At 40.2% G+C, this 20,154-nt stretch overlaps 1 protein-coding gene across 1 annotated transcript in view; it reads right to left on the bottom strand.

Annotated features, from left to right (window-relative positions):
- Positions 1 to 669: 669 nt before the first annotated feature.
- The window catches only part of BFSP2 (beaded filament structural protein 2), an 82,891-nt gene continuing 63,406 nt past the window's right edge, over positions 670 to 20,154 (bottom strand). Inside the window, exon 7 of the mRNA XM_056518442.1 lies at positions 670 to 919. Within this exon, the coding sequence (XP_056374417.1) occupies positions 916 to 919 (4 nt within the window). The 3' untranslated portion in view covers positions 670 to 915. The remainder of the gene's footprint in view (positions 920 to 20,154) is intronic.

Genomic DNA, 20,154 nt, shown 5'->3' with positions numbered 1-20,154 from the left:
AGAAGTAAGGTTTTACTGGATTCCATGAAGGCTCCTTTGTACAAACTACCATTTATTTAAAGGGGTACTCAGGTGGAAAAATTTTTTCTCTTAAATGAACTGGTGCCAGAAAGTTAAACAGATTAGTAAATTACTTCTATTTAAAAATCTTAATCCTTTCAGTAATTATTAGCAGCTGTATGCTACAGAGGAAATTCTTTTGTTTTTGAATTTCTTTTCTGTCTGACCACAGTGCTCTCTGCTGACACCTCTGTCCGTTTCATGATTTTCTCCTGCTCTGGACAGTTCCTGATACAGACATCGGGTGTCAGCAGAGAGCACTGTGGACAAGACAAAAAATTTATTAAAAAAGAAAAGAATTTCCTCTGTAGTATACAGCTGCTAATAAGTACTGGAAGGGTAAAGATTTTTTAATAGGAGTAATTTACAAATCTGTTTAACTTTCTGGCACCAGTTGATTTAAAAAAAAAAAAAAAATGTTTTCCACCGAAGTACCCCTTATAGTCAGGTAGATGCTTCCATTTGCCAGATATTAACATGGAATACGTCTACACATTTAGGTGCTGCAATGATCTGAACATAGTTACCAATCAAGTGGAGCATTTCTTAGTATTCTTGAGACCTGCAGAAACTGGATTCATAAAAGAAAAAAAGGCCAGTAGACTGGGTTCGTTTTTATTAGAATCAGATTTCATTTTACAAGATGAAAATAGAACTATCTTAAATCACTTTCTCTTTACTACATTGTTAAATGGTGTTTCAGTCTTAAAATTCAACTTGAATGCACACAATAAAAGCCAGGCTGTTTTTTTTAATCCAAATATATCACAGAACCATTCCATTTTACAGGTGCGAATAACTTAATCCTTATCTTGACTGTAAGCTTTATGGTTCATAGGACTGTTTTACTAAACATCATCTGCAAATAAAACAAAGAACACAGAATCATCATTGGGTTAAACTACATAATTCAGTTATAAGGCAAAAAACTGAAGATGAGTATTTTGATAGCTCAAATGGCATTCACGCACAGCTTTTTGTGGCATTTTTTTTAATTTTTTTTAACCAAAGCTAGAAATGGATCCAGCAGGGAGAATTATGTAAGTTTAGGGCCCCACTCACACTGTAGAAACTCTGCCTGGATTCAACTTCCACAGTGGCCTCATCCATTTTTGGCAATGTCAATGGCAATCTTCAATTGATCCCATTGAGATCAATGAGAGTCTGCTGCAAGTGGAACAGCTTAGAATTTTCTTGTGTAAATTCTGCACGGACATTCTGTAGTGTGAAAGGGCCCCAAGAAGTGATTTAAAAACGGCAACAAAAAAGCTGGATGTAAAACCCTGCTTGAGGGTTTGAACACTCGTACTTAAAGAGGTACTCCGGCCCTAAGACATTTTATCCCTTATCCAAAGGACAAAGGATAGGGGATAAGATGTCTGACCGTGGGGGTCCCGCTGCTGGGGACCCCCCCCCCCCCCCCCCGCAATCTTGCATTGGGCACCCACCTTTTTGAGCTGCACGTCGCGCTGACAGCTCACAAACTGCCGGGTGCCAACCACGGGGCCGGAGTATTGTGACGTCATGACTCTGCCCCCGTGGGACATCACGCCCTGCCCCGCTATGCAAGCCTGACCACCGCAGTCAGACATCTTATCCCCTATCCTTTGGATAGGGGATAAGATGTCTTAGGGCCGGAGTACCCCTTTAATGCGCTGTGAAGTTAATCAATATTAATAAATAACCTAAATCCACAGTAGATTATGTATGTGCGATATCACCATAACACATATACTTAATCCGCTGCATTTTTCTCACTGCTGATTTCAGCTATTTATTTATATTGATGAAATCTGCATTAGATTAAGTAAGTACACATCAAGTGACTGAAAAAGATTCACACCAGATAAATACTAAGGGGGACATTTATCAAGGGATTTAGAGCTCTTTTTTTGCTTACAAAAGTCGCACAAAAAGTCACTTTAGCACCTAAGCAAATTTTTGTGTGATTTTTGGCTGTCAGCAAAAAGCCCACGAAAGTGAATTTCATTTTTCACTTTGCAGTGGTCAGGGATTTATCAAGTGTGAAAGTCTCACAAAAAGTCACAACCTCTCCAAAACAGCGTAAATGTAAGCCAGCCCGGAGCTGGCTTACTAAACGGCTTTGGAGAGCAAATTTTAATATTTCCCGCTGGCAGCTGGGAAGACAAGGGGGGGGGGGGGGGGTGATGGTGGATGTAAAGCAGTGTCCCCTTCAATAAGTCAGGGTAGCGGGGTTAGAACCAGACGGACCCCGGGCGGCTGCAGAGTTTTTCTTGTCCCTACTGTGATTTCACATTTCCTTCTGGGTCCCGTGATTGGCTGGGACTGAGCAGCCAATCACGGGACCCGGCGGTAAATTTGATCTTACAGTTGGGACTAGAAAAACTCAGCGGCTCCATTATATGTTAAAAGGAGCCCGGGCTGGCATCACTCTGCAGCCGCCCGGGACTCCGTCTGATTCTATCCCCCCTACTCTATCTAACTTAATGAGGGGACATGGACACTGCTTTACATACCCCCCCTTGTCTCCCACCCGCCCGCCCGCTACAAGACTACAACTCCCAGCATGCCCTTACAGTGAGGGCATGATGGGAGTTGTAGTCTTGTAACGGGTGGGAGATGTACGGCACGGGCGGATGGGAGGCAAGGGATCGGATGTAAAACAGTGTCCCTGTCACCTCATTAAGTTAAATAGAGTAGGGGGGATAGCATCAGATGGAGCCCGGGCGGCTGCAGAATGATGCCAGCCCGGACTCTTTTAAACATACCTCGGTGCCGCAGAGTTTTTCTTGTCCATAGAGTAATTTAACATTTCCCGCTGGGTCCCGTGATTAGCCGGGACCGAGCAGCCAATCACGGGACCCAGTGGGAAATTTGATCTTACAGTTGGGACTAAAAAAACTCAGCGGCTCCGTTGTATGTTAATAGGAGCCCAGGCTGGCATCACTCTGCAGCCGCCTCCCACAGATGGGCTGGGAGATGTGCAGGAGCCATCCCTCAGCGCTGCGGTACAAGCTGAGAGATGGCAGGGATGGCTCCTTCAGGAGTCCCGGGCGGCTGCAGTGTTAAGTCAGCCCGGGCTCCCTTTGCTATGACGCCACGGAGTTCAATGTAATTTCAAATTTGGGCCCGGTGGGAAATATGAAAATACAGTGATTTTCTGATCACCACCTGCCAGGGAGCGAAGCGCATTACTTTCCGCTTCCCTGGCTTGTACGACTACAACTCCCAGCATGCCCTTACAGTAGTTTGTCACCTGCCCCCAGCTGCACTACTACAACTCCCAGCATGCCCTTACTGTAAGAGCATGCTGGGAGTTGTAGTTGTGCGGCGGGGGTGATTGATAAGCTTGTCACCTGCCCCTGCCACACAATACAACATCCAGCATGTCCTTACTGTAAGGGCATGTTGGGAGTTGTAGTCGTGCAGCGGGGGGTAGGTGACAAGCTTGTCACTCACCCACACATCTCCTGTACCACATGACTACAACTCCCAGCATGTCCTTACTGTAAGGGCATGCTGAGAATTGTAGTTGTGTTGCACAGGAGATGCGCGGGTGGGTGACAATAAATGTATTAACCTAATGTATTTTTCTTATAATTTTTTTTCCTCATTTCAGATCTGTGTATTTTGTGGACTATTTCAGATTCGGTTGACTCCGTCGATGACCAGCGGTTTTTTCCTCTCTCTTTAATGTTAATAAAATGATTAACGAGGGCTTGTGGGGGAGTGTTTTTTTTGGAATAAATTTTTTTAAAACGTGTTGTGTTTTTTTTTTTTATTTACTCGACAGGCTTAGTAGTGGAAGGTGTCTAATAGACGGAGTCCATTCTTAGTAGTGGAAGCTGTCTAATAGCTAGTACTAACCCCCAATTATTACCCGGGTACCCACCACCACAGGGTTGCCGGGAAGAGCCGGTACCAACAGGCCCGGACCGTCAAAAAAGGTGGTAACAGGCTGGCATTATTTAGGCTAGTTGGTATTTGGCTGAAAATAAACATAGGGGGAACCCTATGCGTTTTTTTAAATATTTAATTATTTATGCAAAAAAAAAAAAGCATAGGGTTCCCCCTATTTTTATTCTCAGCCACATACCAACCAAGCAGCAACAGCCCAATGTTACCAGGGTGGGAGAGGACCATTGTTACTGGCTCTCCCCATCCCAAATAATGCCAGCCTGTTACCGCCTAGACCCAGGAGCGCCATTTTTGACGCTCCGGGCCTGTTGTACAGGCTCTTCCCAGCACCCCTGTGGTGGTGGGTACAGGGGTAATAATTGGGGGTTAGCGCTAGCTGTTTTTATGGCTAACACTAAGCTCGGCTTAGTAATGGACTCCACTACTAAGCCTGTCAAGTGAATAAATAAAAAAAAGCACATGTTTAAAAAAAAAATTATTCCAAAAAAAATAAAAAAAACACTCCACCACAAGCCCTCGTTAACCATTTTATTAACATTAAAACAAAAAACGCTGGTCACTGTACTCCTCCGAATCTAAATTAATCCACAGGATACACAGATCTGAAATGAGAATAAAAAAAATAAAAAAAAGAGTTAGTACATTTAGGGGGAAAAAAAAGTGGTAAAACAAATGTAATAAACACACATTTACTGTATATCGCACATTTTTTTCAAAGCTGCAAATTGGTGTTCTGAAGTCATTTGTTGGTTTTTGCTTATGTGTGCTAAAAAAAATGGTATTCAAAAGTGAATTATTGGTTTTTGCTTATGTGAGCCAAATTTATCAACCCCCTGTGAAAAAATAAATAAATAAATAAATAAAAAATAAAAATGCCTACAGAACTCGCTTACCAAAGCAACGATGATAAATATCCCCACCAGTGTTTTCATTTTTGAGGAAATGTATATATCCATACACATGCATACAGATTAAAATTGTTGTAGTCATATGAAATGAGAATGGCAAAACTTTTAAGTCAATCTTTGGCAGGAATTACTCGATTTCTGCCAGAATTTTGTGAAATAAGTTACAATAAAATGAATGCCTCCAAGTCTTTAGTTCTAACCTTGGAGTACCAATGGAACTTAAAAATCGACTGCAAAACCTGTACCCATACAAATGATCTGAAGGGCAAATTCCCTATTTGGGAATTGTGCTCACATCCCCCTTGACTTTCCTGGTCTCTGTAAATTATTCCGCCCTCTCAGCCTCTCCCAAGGGAAATGTCTAACTACTCGAAGTTTGCTATATCTTGGGTGGGACGGGTTGCAGTTACTAAAATATTTTTATTGCCTAGGATTTTGTATTACTTTCAGAATTTGCCTATCCCAGTTCCGAGTTGTAGACTTCAAACCCTTCAGCATCTTATGCAATTAATCTGGAAAAATAAAAAAATGAGGTGGCTTCTCAAAGTCTGTGTCTCCCGGGAGGGAGAGGCGGACTGGGCTGCCCAGATTTAAAACAATATTACCAACCTTCATTGTTGGACCAGGTTAAGTCATAGTGGATAAATGACTGCTCTAAATCATGGGAAGACTTACGGTCTCACAACCAATAGAATTGTGGGTATCACGTTTATCAAATAACATTCCTTCTAACATTTGCTTTACCATGTCAGCATCTTTCCTCATCTGGTCTCTTGCTCGTGTTAAAGATTTTGGGGGCTATTTACGAATAATGGCTGTGGTATGTGTTTTTTTACTCCTTTTTTTCATGGGTGGCTTTTAACTCACTGCGCCAAATTTACAAAAAGGTGCAAATCGAGCTATAAATTTGGGGCAATTTCAAAAATCATATGTGTGAATTTACCTACCTTACAGGTGAGTGTTATAGGAAGCTCTTTCAGAGGGGATTCCTTGTGTGTTAAACTTAATTGTACCAAATATCCAGACTTTTAAACATGTCCATGCTAACCATATTTTTGGTCATAATTTTTATAGGAAATATATATATATATTTTTTTTTTGTATATTTATTTCAATAACAAGGTAATCTGCTTATTTTAAAGAGTATTTTCAACAAATTTTTGTAATCTGTGTTTTCTATGCCACTTTTTTTATGGAGGTGATTTTTATGCCTTTTTAAAGGGTTTGCGCCAAACTTTGTGCCTTTTTAAAAAGTCTAATTTTCATAAATTCCTGACCACTGCAAAAACTAGACTTAAAACACCTATACTGGCGCCAAGGAAAGGAATGTGCGTAAATGAAAAGGCGCAACAAAAGGCGCAAAAAATGCACTGTGCCAAATTTTTGCGACAAATTGACTCCAGAAAACAAGGTTAAAGTGCTTCATAAATACCCCCCTTTATATTCCCATTAAGCCTAAAAGACCTGCCATTGGATGTGGTTCAGACACAAATTCCCAATATCAGTTTCTCGGCTTGGAAAGACCAGGGTATTTCATTACATTCTGACATATCAGCGGAGAGTGGAGTTTTATCATTTCAAGAAATTGGTCAAAAGTTTTTGCTTTTAGCTTCAGAATTTTACAAATATCTACAATTAAGATGTTACGTTTTAAATTTAGAAACACCATATGTTAAACCCAAATCATTATATAGCAAATTCTTCTCTTTTCAAAGGGATGCTATTTTGGAATATCTTGATAAAAATAAATGTATGACCCCATATCAGCATGGCTTTATGAGGGATCAGTCCTGTCAAACTAACCTGATCAGCTTTTATGAGGAGGTGAGCTCCAGACTGGACCAGGGGCAATCGCTGGATGTCGTATATCTGGATTTTTCCAAAGCATTTGATACGATGCCACATAAAAGGCTGGTGCATAAAAAGAAAAGGATATGCAGCAGAATATAGATTGGCCCGACACTAGCAGGACTAAGGTAACGGTGTCAGTGATAGGAAGCTTCGGTGGAGTGCATGTGTAACCCTGTAAAACTGCCAAGGATAGGAGGTGCAAAGTTCATATATAGAATGAAGTATGCAAATCAAGAGAAAAAGACTGCACTCACCATAGGCTACGGAGCTTTATTGCAGCATACCAGGTAACAAATACAGGTGGATGGAGGGAGGCGGGGGACGGAAATCTGTCTTGATTTGCATAAAATGAGAAGGATTGGACTGGGGGAAAATGTGTGAAAGTTTGTAAGTAACTGGCTCAGTGATAGGAAACAGAGGTTGGTTATTAATGATACTTATTCTGATTGGGTGACTGTTACTAGTGGGGTACCACAGGGGTCCGTCTTGGGTCCTGTTCTATTTAATATATTTATTAATGACCTGGAAGAGGGTTTGAATAGTAAAGTAGAAATCTTTGCAGATGATGCTAAACTAAGCACTGTTAAAAATGGATCTGGATAGGTTGGAGGTTTGGGCTGGGAAGTGGCAGATGAGGTTCAACACTGATAAATGCAAGGTGATGCACATGGGGAAGAAAAACCCGGGCTGGGATTATGTATTAAATGGGAGAACACTTGGGACGACTGACGTGGAGAAGGAATTAGGAGTCTTAGTAAACAGTAAATTTAGCTGTAGTGACCAGTGTCGGGCAGCTGCTGCCAAGGCAAATAAAATCATGGGGTCCATCAATAGGCGCATAGATGCCCACGACAAGGAAATAATTCTACTGCTGTACAAATTACTAGTCAGACCACACATAGAATACTGTGTACAGTACTCAGCACCAGTGTACAAGAAATATATAGTGGAGCTGGAGAGGGTTCAAAGATGGGCAATCAGGGTAATACAGGGAATGGGAGGACTACAGTACCCAGAAAGATTATCAGAATTAGGGTTATTTAGTTTAGAAAATAGAAGGCTTAGGGGAGACCTAATAACTATGTATAAATATATCAGGGGACCGTACAGTGATCTCTCCCATGAACTATTTATATCCAGGACTGTATCTATAACAAGGGGGCATCCTCTACGTCTAGAGGAAAGAAGGTTTCTACACCAGCACAGACGGGGGTTCTTTACTGTAAGAGCAGTGAGACTGTGGAATTCTCTACCTGAGGAGGTGGTCATGGTGAACTCTGTAAAAGAATTTAAAAGGGGTCTGGATGCATTTTTCAAGTATAATAACATTACAGGTTAAGGATTCTAGATCTACATGGGTAGAAGGTTGATCAAGGGATTTATTCTGATTGCCTGATTGGAGTTGGAGACTCATTAGGGTTTTTGGCTGAACTTGATGGACTATGACGATGAACTATGTTACTATGTACCTTTGTTTACTCTCCAAGCTTACAGTATCTGTTTTACAATATCCTTTTTACAATATCCTTTTATCTACTGCTGAACTCAAGGACTGTTGTAAAAAAAATGGGAACAAGATTTAGGTAGGGTCTTTAGCGATTCCATACAAACTTTCAAAATTGTATCCGGGCTGTTCTGACAAATCAATATGTATACCACTAGCGCTCCTAGGGGAGGTGAGTATATAGTGGATGTATACTATACTCTGTTATGGTAGCAGCCTGGTATATTATGGGACCCTGTTCCCATAAATAGGTCTAAATAGACTTGTAAAGATGAATAAATAACAGTATACTGGCGCACCAATTTAGGTATAATGGTATGATATGTGTTATATAATAAAAATATTTAGTGTGATACTAATAATGTAAAAAATATATATATAAAAAATATAGCTCAATGCTCTATAAAACATGAGTCTTCTATGGGTGAGTTGCCACTGATATATTGATACCTGTGTAAAAAGTAAAACAATAATGAATCACTAATGTGATATTAAAAATGATGATAGATGATAATAGTTTGAAAAAGGGGAACGATAAATACGCACCGTTAGGACACTCTGATTTATAATAAAAGTGGAGCTGTTGTGTGCTGAGCCTTAGGTTTCCAATGCCTTTTCTGTGGGGGGAAACAAGTATGTGGTGTTACCCCTGGCAACGGTAAGATAGCATATATGTATCGTTTTTAATTAAGAATGTCTTACCCTGAGGTGGCTTTTGCTTCTGTGAGGGGATAGAGGTCGATCACTGTTTAGTTTGTTATGGTAGCTGTATATGACAAGGAGGAAGAGAGGTTATGAGTACGAGTCAATTCCTGCCTTATATTCCTGTGTCCCTGTGTGGCTGTATATAAGCCTGGACAGCGATGTACCTGAACGCAGGGTGATGCTTCCTCAATCCAGTGATCTTCGGAGTTAATTCCTTGTGATATTATCCGGGTATGTCCTCGTGGATGTTCTTTGTAGTGGGATCGGAGGGAGAAAGCCCCGGCCGGTGGCGTTTCTACCATTGCCAGGCTCCCCGTGTAGCACGCTGATGGACTGTAAGCCGTGAGTGACATCACTACGGAATAGCGGCCCAAGAACCTTTCTGACGCGTTTCGGTAGGCAAGTATCGGCCTCCTTCATCTGGGATGGTTACGGGATGGATCCTCTGCTGTTCTCAAATGGGCTGCAGATTTTGATTGACATCCCTTCAATACCATTTGTTCTCCGTGAGTATACCAATTTCTTTTGTAATTGTTTAATGCACTGTTTCCTCATTTAAACTGATTGAACTCATGTTGTTATATTGTGGATGTTAAACTTCAAGAAATCCAAAGATTTCAAAATCGGAGTTCAAACCATATGGAACTCCAGTATTTAATTCAAAAATCCACTTTGCCTCCGCTCTCGACATCATGGCTATATAATTTCCTCCTCTCCAATTGGGAGTGATTTTTTCGATGCCACAGAATATGGAGTCTTTAACTGAGGATTTATGTTTGTCCTTATAGTGAACTGATAAGGGGTGGCCCTCATATTTTCTGTTTATATTGTAAATATGCTCTGAGACCAGGAGCGGACTGACAACATTCAGTGCCCCCGGACCAAATAAAGCAAGGGCCCCCTGTGAGACTCCGCCCTGGCCACACCCCCATTCCACCAAGATAAAATAAAAAATGTTTTAATATTATATATATATTATATATATATATATATATATATATATATGTGTGTGTGTGTGTGTGTTTGTGTTTGTGTGTGTGTGAATTCAAATAGAGGAAAAAAAATCAGAAATGGTTGCACATCTACAACATGCACAGTGATCCTCAGCAAAATGTATTACACTAACGGTTTGTTCCTGATCATCATGAAGTGCAAGCCACATTATGGCTACCTGTAAGTAACAGGTCCCTAAACATCCCTAGCACAAAAGAAGGGGTGGGGGTGGGGGGCAATTATAAAATGCTACATACTCTATATACCAGCAGTGCCCCACACTGTGCTGCATCGATATAAGAATATTAGAGAAGTAATCCCAGCACTCACCATATATATTTAAGGTACTTTATTACATATCCTTGAACATAGGGTGAGTGCTGGGATTACTTTTCTACTATGTTCTGGGCCTGATCCATCAATCTACAGAAGTGCCACCCTCTACCAATTGTGGATATATTAATGTCAGACACTGTGCTGCCAGGATATAATTGTCACACAATGCGCCACTACCGTATACTAGTGCCACACACTGTGTGTCATGACATAGTACAGTAGTACACAGACTGCTCAGTACATAAAGTATCATACAAGAGCCCCTAAAACATAATGGGGACCACTACAAAGGATTGTGCCCACCCAGTGTGCCTGCCTGACCTCCCAAGTCCCACCATTTTGGACTATGCTGGAGAGCCCTAGGCATGATGGAAGTTGTAGATTTGTAATGGCTGCAGAGCAACAGATTGGGATACATTGTCACCCATTATCCCTACAGAACTTACAAATGACTACAGCTGATGGGACAGTCAGACAAACTACACAATGATATCAGTGACTACAGCTCTGATGGGACAGTCAGACTGACTTCACAATCATATCAGTGACATGAGTGACGTCTTCTCTGATGTAATTTCTTTTCTTCTTCATCTGGTCCAGACACTATGACTTCTTCCAGCTCCATCTTCTCTGCAGAGTCTGACACAAGCACATCATAGGTTAATCACTTTGTCTGCAGATCCTCATCCTCCATAAGAAGACAATCATTATAACTCTGACAGATACTGTGCCCCCTAAATATATCCCTTACAGACCCATCTGTCCCCTACACCTTTTATATCCTCCTCCAGACCCCTCTGCCCAATCATACCCCTAAATCCTCCTCTAGACCCCTCTGCCTAATCAAACCCCTAAATCCTCCTCCAGACCCCTTTGCCCCCATCTTACCCCAAAATTCTCCTCCAGACTCCTCTGCTCCATCATACCCCTTAGTCCTCCTTTAGACCACTCTGCCCCAGACCCCTAAGTCCTCCTTGAGACCGCTCTATCCCACCAGACCATCGTGTCCTACTCCAGACTGCTCTGTCCCAAGACCACTGTGTCCTACTCCAGACTGCTCTGTCCCAAGACCACTGTGTCCTACTCCAGACCCCTCTGACCCCATCATACCCCTAAACCCTCCTGACTCCACTGCTCCCTCCTCCGCTCAGGGCCCCTTATTGCGGCCTATCTCACATGGCCAGTCCAGCCCCAAGCTCAGTAGTAGTATGACACATGATAGGATTAGATACACAGGCTGACCAGACAGTATCACACATAACTGATTTGGATACACAGGCTCAGCAGGCAGTATTGCACATAATGGATTTAGATACACAGGCTCAGCAGGCAGTACGCACATAATGGATTTAGATACACAGGCTCAGCAGACAGTATCACACATGACAGATTTAGATACACAGGCTCAGCAGGCAGTATCACACATGACAGATTTAGATACATAGGCTCAGCAGACAGTATCACACATGACAGATTTAGATACATAGGCTCAGCAGACAATATCACACATGACAGATTTAGATACATAGGCTTAGCAGACAGTATCGCACATGACAGATTTAGATACATAGGCTCAGCAGACAGTATCGCACATGACAGATTTAGATACATAGGCTCAGCAGACAGTATCACACATGACAGATTTAGATACATAGGCTTAGCAGACAGTATCGCACATGACAGATTTAGATACACAGGCTTAGCAGACAGTATCGCACATGACATATATTCTTTAATCCTCACTTTTTCCTATTTTTGGATGACATTTTGGTGGCTTCAGAACCAATTACCAAGTTTCCATAGAGTTATGGTCTCAACATACATGCACATAGATTTAATGCTGGATCTAAGAGCAAGAAGTATAATGCAGGATCAGTAGAGGATACATACGGGGGGGGGGGGGGGAATAATACTTATTACATTATCTGATTACTAGGTTCACACTGAAGAATCTCCAAATGGAATTTCTGCCAGACAGCAATGCATTTCTGAGCGGATCTGCAGAAAGATCTGCACAGTCTTAGTGCCGCTTAAAGGGATCGCTGGCAGAAATTCCTTCTGGAGATTCATCAGTGTGAACCGAGCCTTATACATGTGAGGAGGGGATTATACATGTGAGGAGGGGATTATACATGTGAGGAGGGGGTTATACATGTGAGGAGGGGATTATACATGTGAGGAGGGGATTATACATGTGAGGAGGGAATTATACATGTGAGGAGGGGATTATACATGTGAGGAGGGGATTATACAAATGAGGAGGGAATTATACATGTGATGAGGGGATTATACATGTGAGGAGGGAATTATACATGTGAGGAGGGGATTATACATGTGAGGAGGGGATTATACATGTGAGGAGGGGGTTATACATGTGAGGAGGGGATTATACATGTGATGAGGGTATTATACAAATGAGGAGGGGATTATACATGTGAGGAGGGAATTATACATGTGAGGAGGGGATTATACAAATGAGGATGGAATTATACATGTGATGAGGGGATTATACATGTGAGGAGGGGATTATACATGTGAGGAGGGGATTATACAAATGAGGAGGGAATTATACATGTGAGGAGGGGATTATACATGTGAGGAGGGGATTATACATGTGAGGAGGGGATTATACAAATGAGGAGGGAATTATACATGTGATGAGGGGATTATACATGTGAGGAGGGGATAATACATGTGAGGAGGGGATTATACATGTGAGGAGGTGATTATACAAATGAGGAGGGGATTATATACAAGTGAGGAGGGGATTATACATGTGAGGAGGGGTTTATACATGTGAGGAGGGGATTATACATGTGAGGAGGAGATTATACATGTGGGGACGGGATTATACATGTGAGGAGGGGATTATACATGTGAGGAGGTGATTATACAAATGAGGAGGGGATTATATACATGTGAGGGGGGATTATATACATGTGAGGAGGGGATTATACATGTGAGGAGGGGATTATACATGTGAGGAGGTGATTATACAAATGAGGAGGGGATTATATACATGTGAGGAGGGGATTATACATGTGAGGAGGGGTTTATACATGTGAGGAGGGGATTATACATGTGAGGAGGAGATTATACATGTGGGGACGGGATTATACATGTGAGGAGGGGATTATACATGTGAGGAGGTGATTATACAAATGAGGAGGGGATTATATACATGTGAGGGGGGATTATATACATGTGAGGAGGGGATTATACATGTGAGGAGGGGATTATACATGTGAGGAGGTGATTATACAAATGAGGAGGGGATTATATACATGTGAGGAGGGGATTATACATGTGAGGAGGGGATTATACATGTGAGGAGGGGATTATACATGTGAGGGGGGATTATACATGTGAGGAGGGGATTATACATGTGAGGAGGGGATTATACATATGATGAGGTGATTATACAAATGAGGAGGGGATTATATACATGTGAGGAGGGGATTATACATGTGAGGAGGGGATTATACATGTGAGGAGGGAATTATACATGTGAGGAGGGGATTATACATGTGAGGAGGTGATTATACAAATGAGGAGGGGATTATATACATGTGAGGAGGGGATTATACATGTGAGGAGGGGATTATACATGTGAGGAGGGAATTATACATGTGAGGGGGGATTATACATGTGAGGAGGGATTATACATGTGAGGAGGGAATTATACATGTGAGGAGGGAATTATACAAGTGAGGAGGGGGTTATACATGTGAGGAGGGGATTATACATGTGACGAGGGGGTTATACATGTGAGGTGGGGGTTATATACATGTGAGGAGGGGATTATACATCTGAGGAGGGGATTATACATGTGAGGAGGGGGATATCAATGTGAGGATGGGATTATACATGTGAGGAGGGGATTATACATGTGAGGAGGGGATTATACATGTGAGGAGGGGGTTATCAATGTGAGGAGGGGATTATACATGTGAGGAGGGGATTCTACATGTGAGGAGGGGGTTATTATAATCCTCCCCTCACATATATGTATCATCTCCCCCTCACATGTATAGGCTGATAACCCCCTCCTGACATTGATAATCCCCACACATGTATAATCTGATAATCCCCTCCTGACATATATAATCTCACAATCAGATTGTATGTGAGGGGATTATACATGTGAGGAGGGGATTATCAAATTATATGTGAGGGGAAGATGATACATACATGTGAGGGGAGGATTATAATAATCATTATTATCTCCCCTCACATGCATAATTTCTTCCCTCCTCACATTATAGAATAATCCCCCCACATCATAGAATAATCCCCCCACACACACACACTATAGAATACCCCCTCCAACATTGTGGAATAATCCCCCCCCTACACACATACTATAGAATAATACCCCCCCCCCCACACACACACTATAGAATAATACCCCCACATTATGGAATATTCCCCCCCACATTATAGAATAATCCCCCCCCCCACACACACACTATAGAAAAATACTACCACCACCCCCCCCCCACACACACACACTATAGAATAATACCCCCCACACACAATATAGAATAATACCACCCCCCACACACTATAGAAAAATAATGTCTACATAATGAGATAAATTTACCGTTAAACTATGAATGCCAGACACTATGGGTCTTCCAGGAGGATTTTCTGCATTTTTGGGGATTTTAGGGATTTGATAAAACACCGGGATTTTTGGGCTCTCTAACATTAAAAATTCTTCCTCCTTTTTTGTTAAAAATTCTCTTTCATGTCCCGTCTTCAACAATTGCTGCAGATCCTTTTTATATTGCTCTGTGGGATTATTCTTAAATTTTCTATGTGTCTTGATGTCTTCCAATAGACGCATACATTCTGTATGATATTTATCATAGTCTAACACCACAATACTACCCCCCTTGTCCGCTGGTCTTAAAACAATATTGTTGTTGATTTGCAGGGATTTAATAGCACGTTGTTCTGCCACACTTAAATTGTCCCTGTGTTGTTTGTTTTGAGTATTTATTTTTTACGGAGGTCTTTTATCACCATGTGTTCAAATGTATGTAAAGATTCTGAATACTCATTTTGCGGAAAAAATTGTGAATGTTTATTTTAAAAACGTATGTTTATAAGTTGACGGCTCAAGTTCAGTTGGTTTTATTACGTTTTTAATGAAATATTTCTTTAGAGTCAGATTTCTCATAAATTTTTTAATTCCTATAAATGTTTCAAATTTATTGAGGGAATTAGTTGGGGCAAATTTTAACCCTTTTTGTAAGAGGCTTTCCTCTTGAGGAGACAGGGAATATTCCCTTAAATTAAAGATCTTCTGGTCCCCTTCTTTTTTGTTTTTATCATGGTTTAAATTCTTTGCCCTCTTTTTTTGGGCGCGTTTCCCACCCCTTCTCCCTCTTTTGATGGTTTTGTCACTCTTTTTTGAAAAAAATCATGATTGATTGTTTTCCTTCTGACACTGTGGTTTGGTTCCTGTTTTTTATTTGTATTTGAACCAGTATGATGTTTTGTTTTACTTTTTTCTTTTCTAGATCTCTCTTCACTTCTCACTTCAATTTCATTTATTTCTGCCGGTTCTAGTGGTATATATCTATTTGTAGGGGTTACATTAAATTCAAATGGTTCTTCTATTTCCTGTTGGGCCTTCCTTTGATTTACATATTCTGGGGCATTTTGTATCATGATGTGTGGAGTGAGTGGAATTGGATTACTCCGTTCTAACGGTTCTTCATGGATAGATAATATTATAGATAGATAGATAGATTATATTGTAACCTTTCCAAAACATCTTTATATTTATGGATATCTTTAAATAGTTGTGCTATATTGTTTTTCATATTTAGCAGGTACGCTTTTCTTTTGTTTATAATGAAAGATACCGCTTGTCTGGAGAAGGTGTGGAACATTTGGTCCCATTCATCCAGAGTATCTGGGTCTCCTAAATCCCCGGATAGTGATTTATGGACTGTGAGGCCTTTGGGTATTTTGTCACAATCTAAATACTTCAATAATGTTGCGACCTCCCACAGGCCTCTCATTTCCGAGATGAGGAGTCTCTCTAATTTCTTGAGATAACTTCTTGCTTTTTGTATCTCATCTACTTTAATTTCTATTTGCAGAGAAATCGGGGACATAGTGGGTTTATTTTTGTAAACCCACAATCAATCATGATTTTTTTTTAAAAAGTGACAAAACCAGCAAAAGAGGGAGAAGGGGTGGGAAACGCGCCCAAAAAAAGAGGGCAAAGAAATTAAACCATGATAAAAACAAAAAAGAAGGGGACCAGAAGATCTTCAAGTTAAGGGAATATTCCCTGTCCCCTCAAGAGGAAATCCCCTTACAAAAAGGGTTAAATTTTGCCCCAACTAATTCCCTCAATAAATTTGAAACACTTATAGGAATAAAAAAAATGTATGAGAAATCTGACTGTAAAGAAATATTTCATTAAAAACGTAAAAAAAACAACTGATCCTGAGCCGTCAACTTATAAACATACGTTTTAAAAAAAACATTCACATTTTTTTCCGCAAAAAGAGTATTCGGAATCTTTACATACATTTGAACACATGGTAATAAAAGACCTCCGTAAAATAAATACTCAAAACAAACGACACAGGAACAATTTAAGTGTGGCAGAACAACGGGCTATTAAATCCCTGCAAATCAACAACAATATTGTTTTAAGACCAGCGGACAAGGGGGGTAGTATTGTGATGTTAGACTATGTTAAATATCATATAGAATGTATGCGTCTATTGGAAGACACCAGGACATATAGAAAATTAAATAATAACTCCACAGAGCAATATAAAAAGGATCTGCGGCAATTATTGAAGACGGGACATGAAAGATAATTTTTAACAAAAAAAATAGGAAGAATTTTTAATGATAGAGAGCCCAAAAATCCTGGTGTTTTATCAAATCCCTAAAATCCACAAAAATGCAGTAAATCCTCCTGGAAGACCCATGGTGTCTGACATTCATAGTTTAAGGGAAAATGTATCTCATTATGTAGACATTATGCTGCAGGAATGTGTTACAACGCTACCTGCCTATTTAAAGGACACTAAACATACCCTGGAGGTCCTGAATGAAATTGAGTGGAAAGAACACTATATAATTGGCACCTTAGATGTAACATCGTTATACACTATCATGCAACATGAAAAAGGGAGAATAGCGGCAGAATATTTCCTGAATAAAAAGGGGGATATGCCGGAGGACCCAGTGAACTATATTGGAGACTGCATAACTTTTATTTTACAACATAACTATTTTAAGTATAATGAAGATTTCTATGTCCAGACATGGGGCACAGCGATGGGGACCAAATTCGCACCCAGTTATTCAAATCTATACATGGGCTACTGGGAGAATCAAGTTATATACTCTGAAGGGAAGCTGGGTGCAAATTTGGTCCTCTGGAAACGATTCATAGATGATATTGTATTTATCTGGGATGGAGGAGAAACCCTTTTGCAGCAATTTTTAAATGATATGAATAAAAATGAAATGTTTTAAGAATTTTCGGGAACACATAGCAAAAGGGAAATCAATTTCCTAGATTTAAATATATATGTTAATAACAATAAAATAGAAACAAAAACATACCATAAACCAACAGACAGCAATAGCTTTATCAAGAAAACCAGTTGCCATTTGCCCATCTGGCTGGCAAATATTCCAAGAAGTCAATTATATAGAGTATGAAGAGGAGGCGAGAAATTTGAAGAATAAGTTTGCGAATAGGGGGTATGAGGAGGAAATCCTGGATAAAACAAGCAAAGAAGTGGCATTGATGGCAAGGGAAAATTTACTTGTGAATAAAAATAAAAACAAAAAAAATAATAAATATTACCCACAGCCCGAAGAGGAAGCAGGAGAAAAATTCAAAATACCGTTCATCACTACTTACTCCAGTGAAAGTCCCACATTCAAAAGTATGAGGGCCACCCCTTATCAGTTCACTACAAGGACAAACAAGACTCCATATTCTGTGGCATCGAAAAAAATCACTCCCCATTGGAGAGGAGGAAATTATATAGCCATGATGTCGAGAGCGGAGGCAAAGTGGAATTTTTGAATTAAATACTGGAGTTCCACATGGTTTGAACTCCGATTTTGAAATCTTTGGATTTCTTGAAGATTAACAACCACAATATAACAACTTGAGTTCAATCAGTTTAAATAAGGAAACAGTGCATTAAACAATTACAAAAGAAATTGGTATACTCACGGAGAACAAATGGTATTGAAGGGATGTCAATCAAAATCTGCAGCCCATTTAAGAACAGCGGAGGATCCATCCCGTAACCATCCCAGACGAAGGAGGCCGATACTTGCCTATCGAAACGCGTCCGAAAGGTTCTTCGACAAACTGCTATTCCATAGTGACGTCACTCACGGCTTACAGTCCATCAACGTGCTGCACGGGGAACTGGGAACGGTAGAAAAGCTCCTTCCGGGGCTTTCTCCCTCCCGATCCCGCTACAATGAACATCCACGAGGACATACCCGGATAATATCACAAGGAATTAACTCCGAAGATCACTGCATCGAGGAAGCATCACCCAGTGTTCAGGTACATCGCTGTCAAGGCTTATATACAGCCACGCAGGGACAAAGGATTATAAGGCAGGAATTGACTCGTACGCATAACCTCTCTTGCTCCTTGTCATATACAGCTACCATAACAAACTAAACAGTGATCGACCTCTATCCCCTCACAGAAGCAAAAGCCACCTCAGGGTAAGACATTCTTAATTAAAAATGATACATATATGCTATCTTACCGTTGCCAGGGGTAACACCACATACTTGTTTCCCCCCACAGAAAAGGCATTGGAAGTCTAAGGCTCAGCACACAACAGTTCCACTTTTATTATAAATCAGAGTGTCCTAACGGTGGTATTTATTGTTCCCTTTTTTAAAACTATTATCATCTATCATCATTTTTAATATCACATTAGTGATTCATTATTTTTTTACTTTTTACACAGGTATCAATATATCAGTGGCAACTCACCCATAGAAGACTCACGTTTTATAGAGCATTGAGCTATATTTTTTATATATATATTTTTTACATTATTAGTATCACACTAAATATTTTTATTATATAATTAATGTCATACCATTATACCTAAATTGGTGCGCCAGTATATCGTTATTTATTTATCTGTTCTGACAAATGTTGGCAATGCAATAAACAAGTGGGTACTTTATTACATGTATGCTGGGAATGTTAAACTCTTTCTCCATTTTGACAAAAGGTCAATTTGACTTTGAGCCACATAGTGGGATTTACCTTCCCTTGGGGCCCAGAGCTGGCACTTTGGCATTTACAGTAGGTGTTAGTGAAACTTCTCTCCCTGATATAACTATTTCAGTTAATTTATTCACAGCAGCAAAAACAGCAGTTGCAACTAAATGGAAAAGTGTAGAAATAAATGATATTCAGCATATCATCAATACAGTTCATCTCAATTTCATTTTGGAGCGATCTATTGCATCTGTTACTAATCATTTATAGTGTTGAGCACGAATATTCGTAATGCAAATTTTTATCGTGAATATTGGCACGTCGCAATTTTGCGAATATTTAGAATATAGTGCTATATATTCGTAATGACGAATATTCATGTTTTTTTGTTTTTTTCTCACTTGCAATTTTTTATGTGAATAGGGGTCTATCACATGGGTCTGTTTTTTTTTTCACATGCAAATTTTTATGCAAAATCTTATGCAAATTCCCCATGCAAATTTTTGCATGAAAAAAAAAGTGAATGAACATAGCGAATATGCGAATTTCGTGAACATAGTACAAATAATCATCAATATATTCGCGGACTATCGCAAATTCGATGCTCATCACTAAATTTATCACAATTTACTAAAGCC

Source organism: Hyla sarda, chromosome 5 (assembly GCF_029499605.1).
Source record: "Hyla sarda isolate aHylSar1 chromosome 5, aHylSar1.hap1, whole genome shotgun sequence".
NCBI classification, from domain to species: Eukaryota; Metazoa; Chordata; class Amphibia; order Anura; family Hylidae; genus Hyla; species Hyla sarda.
This window is presented reverse-complemented; position numbering and strand designations above follow the sequence as displayed.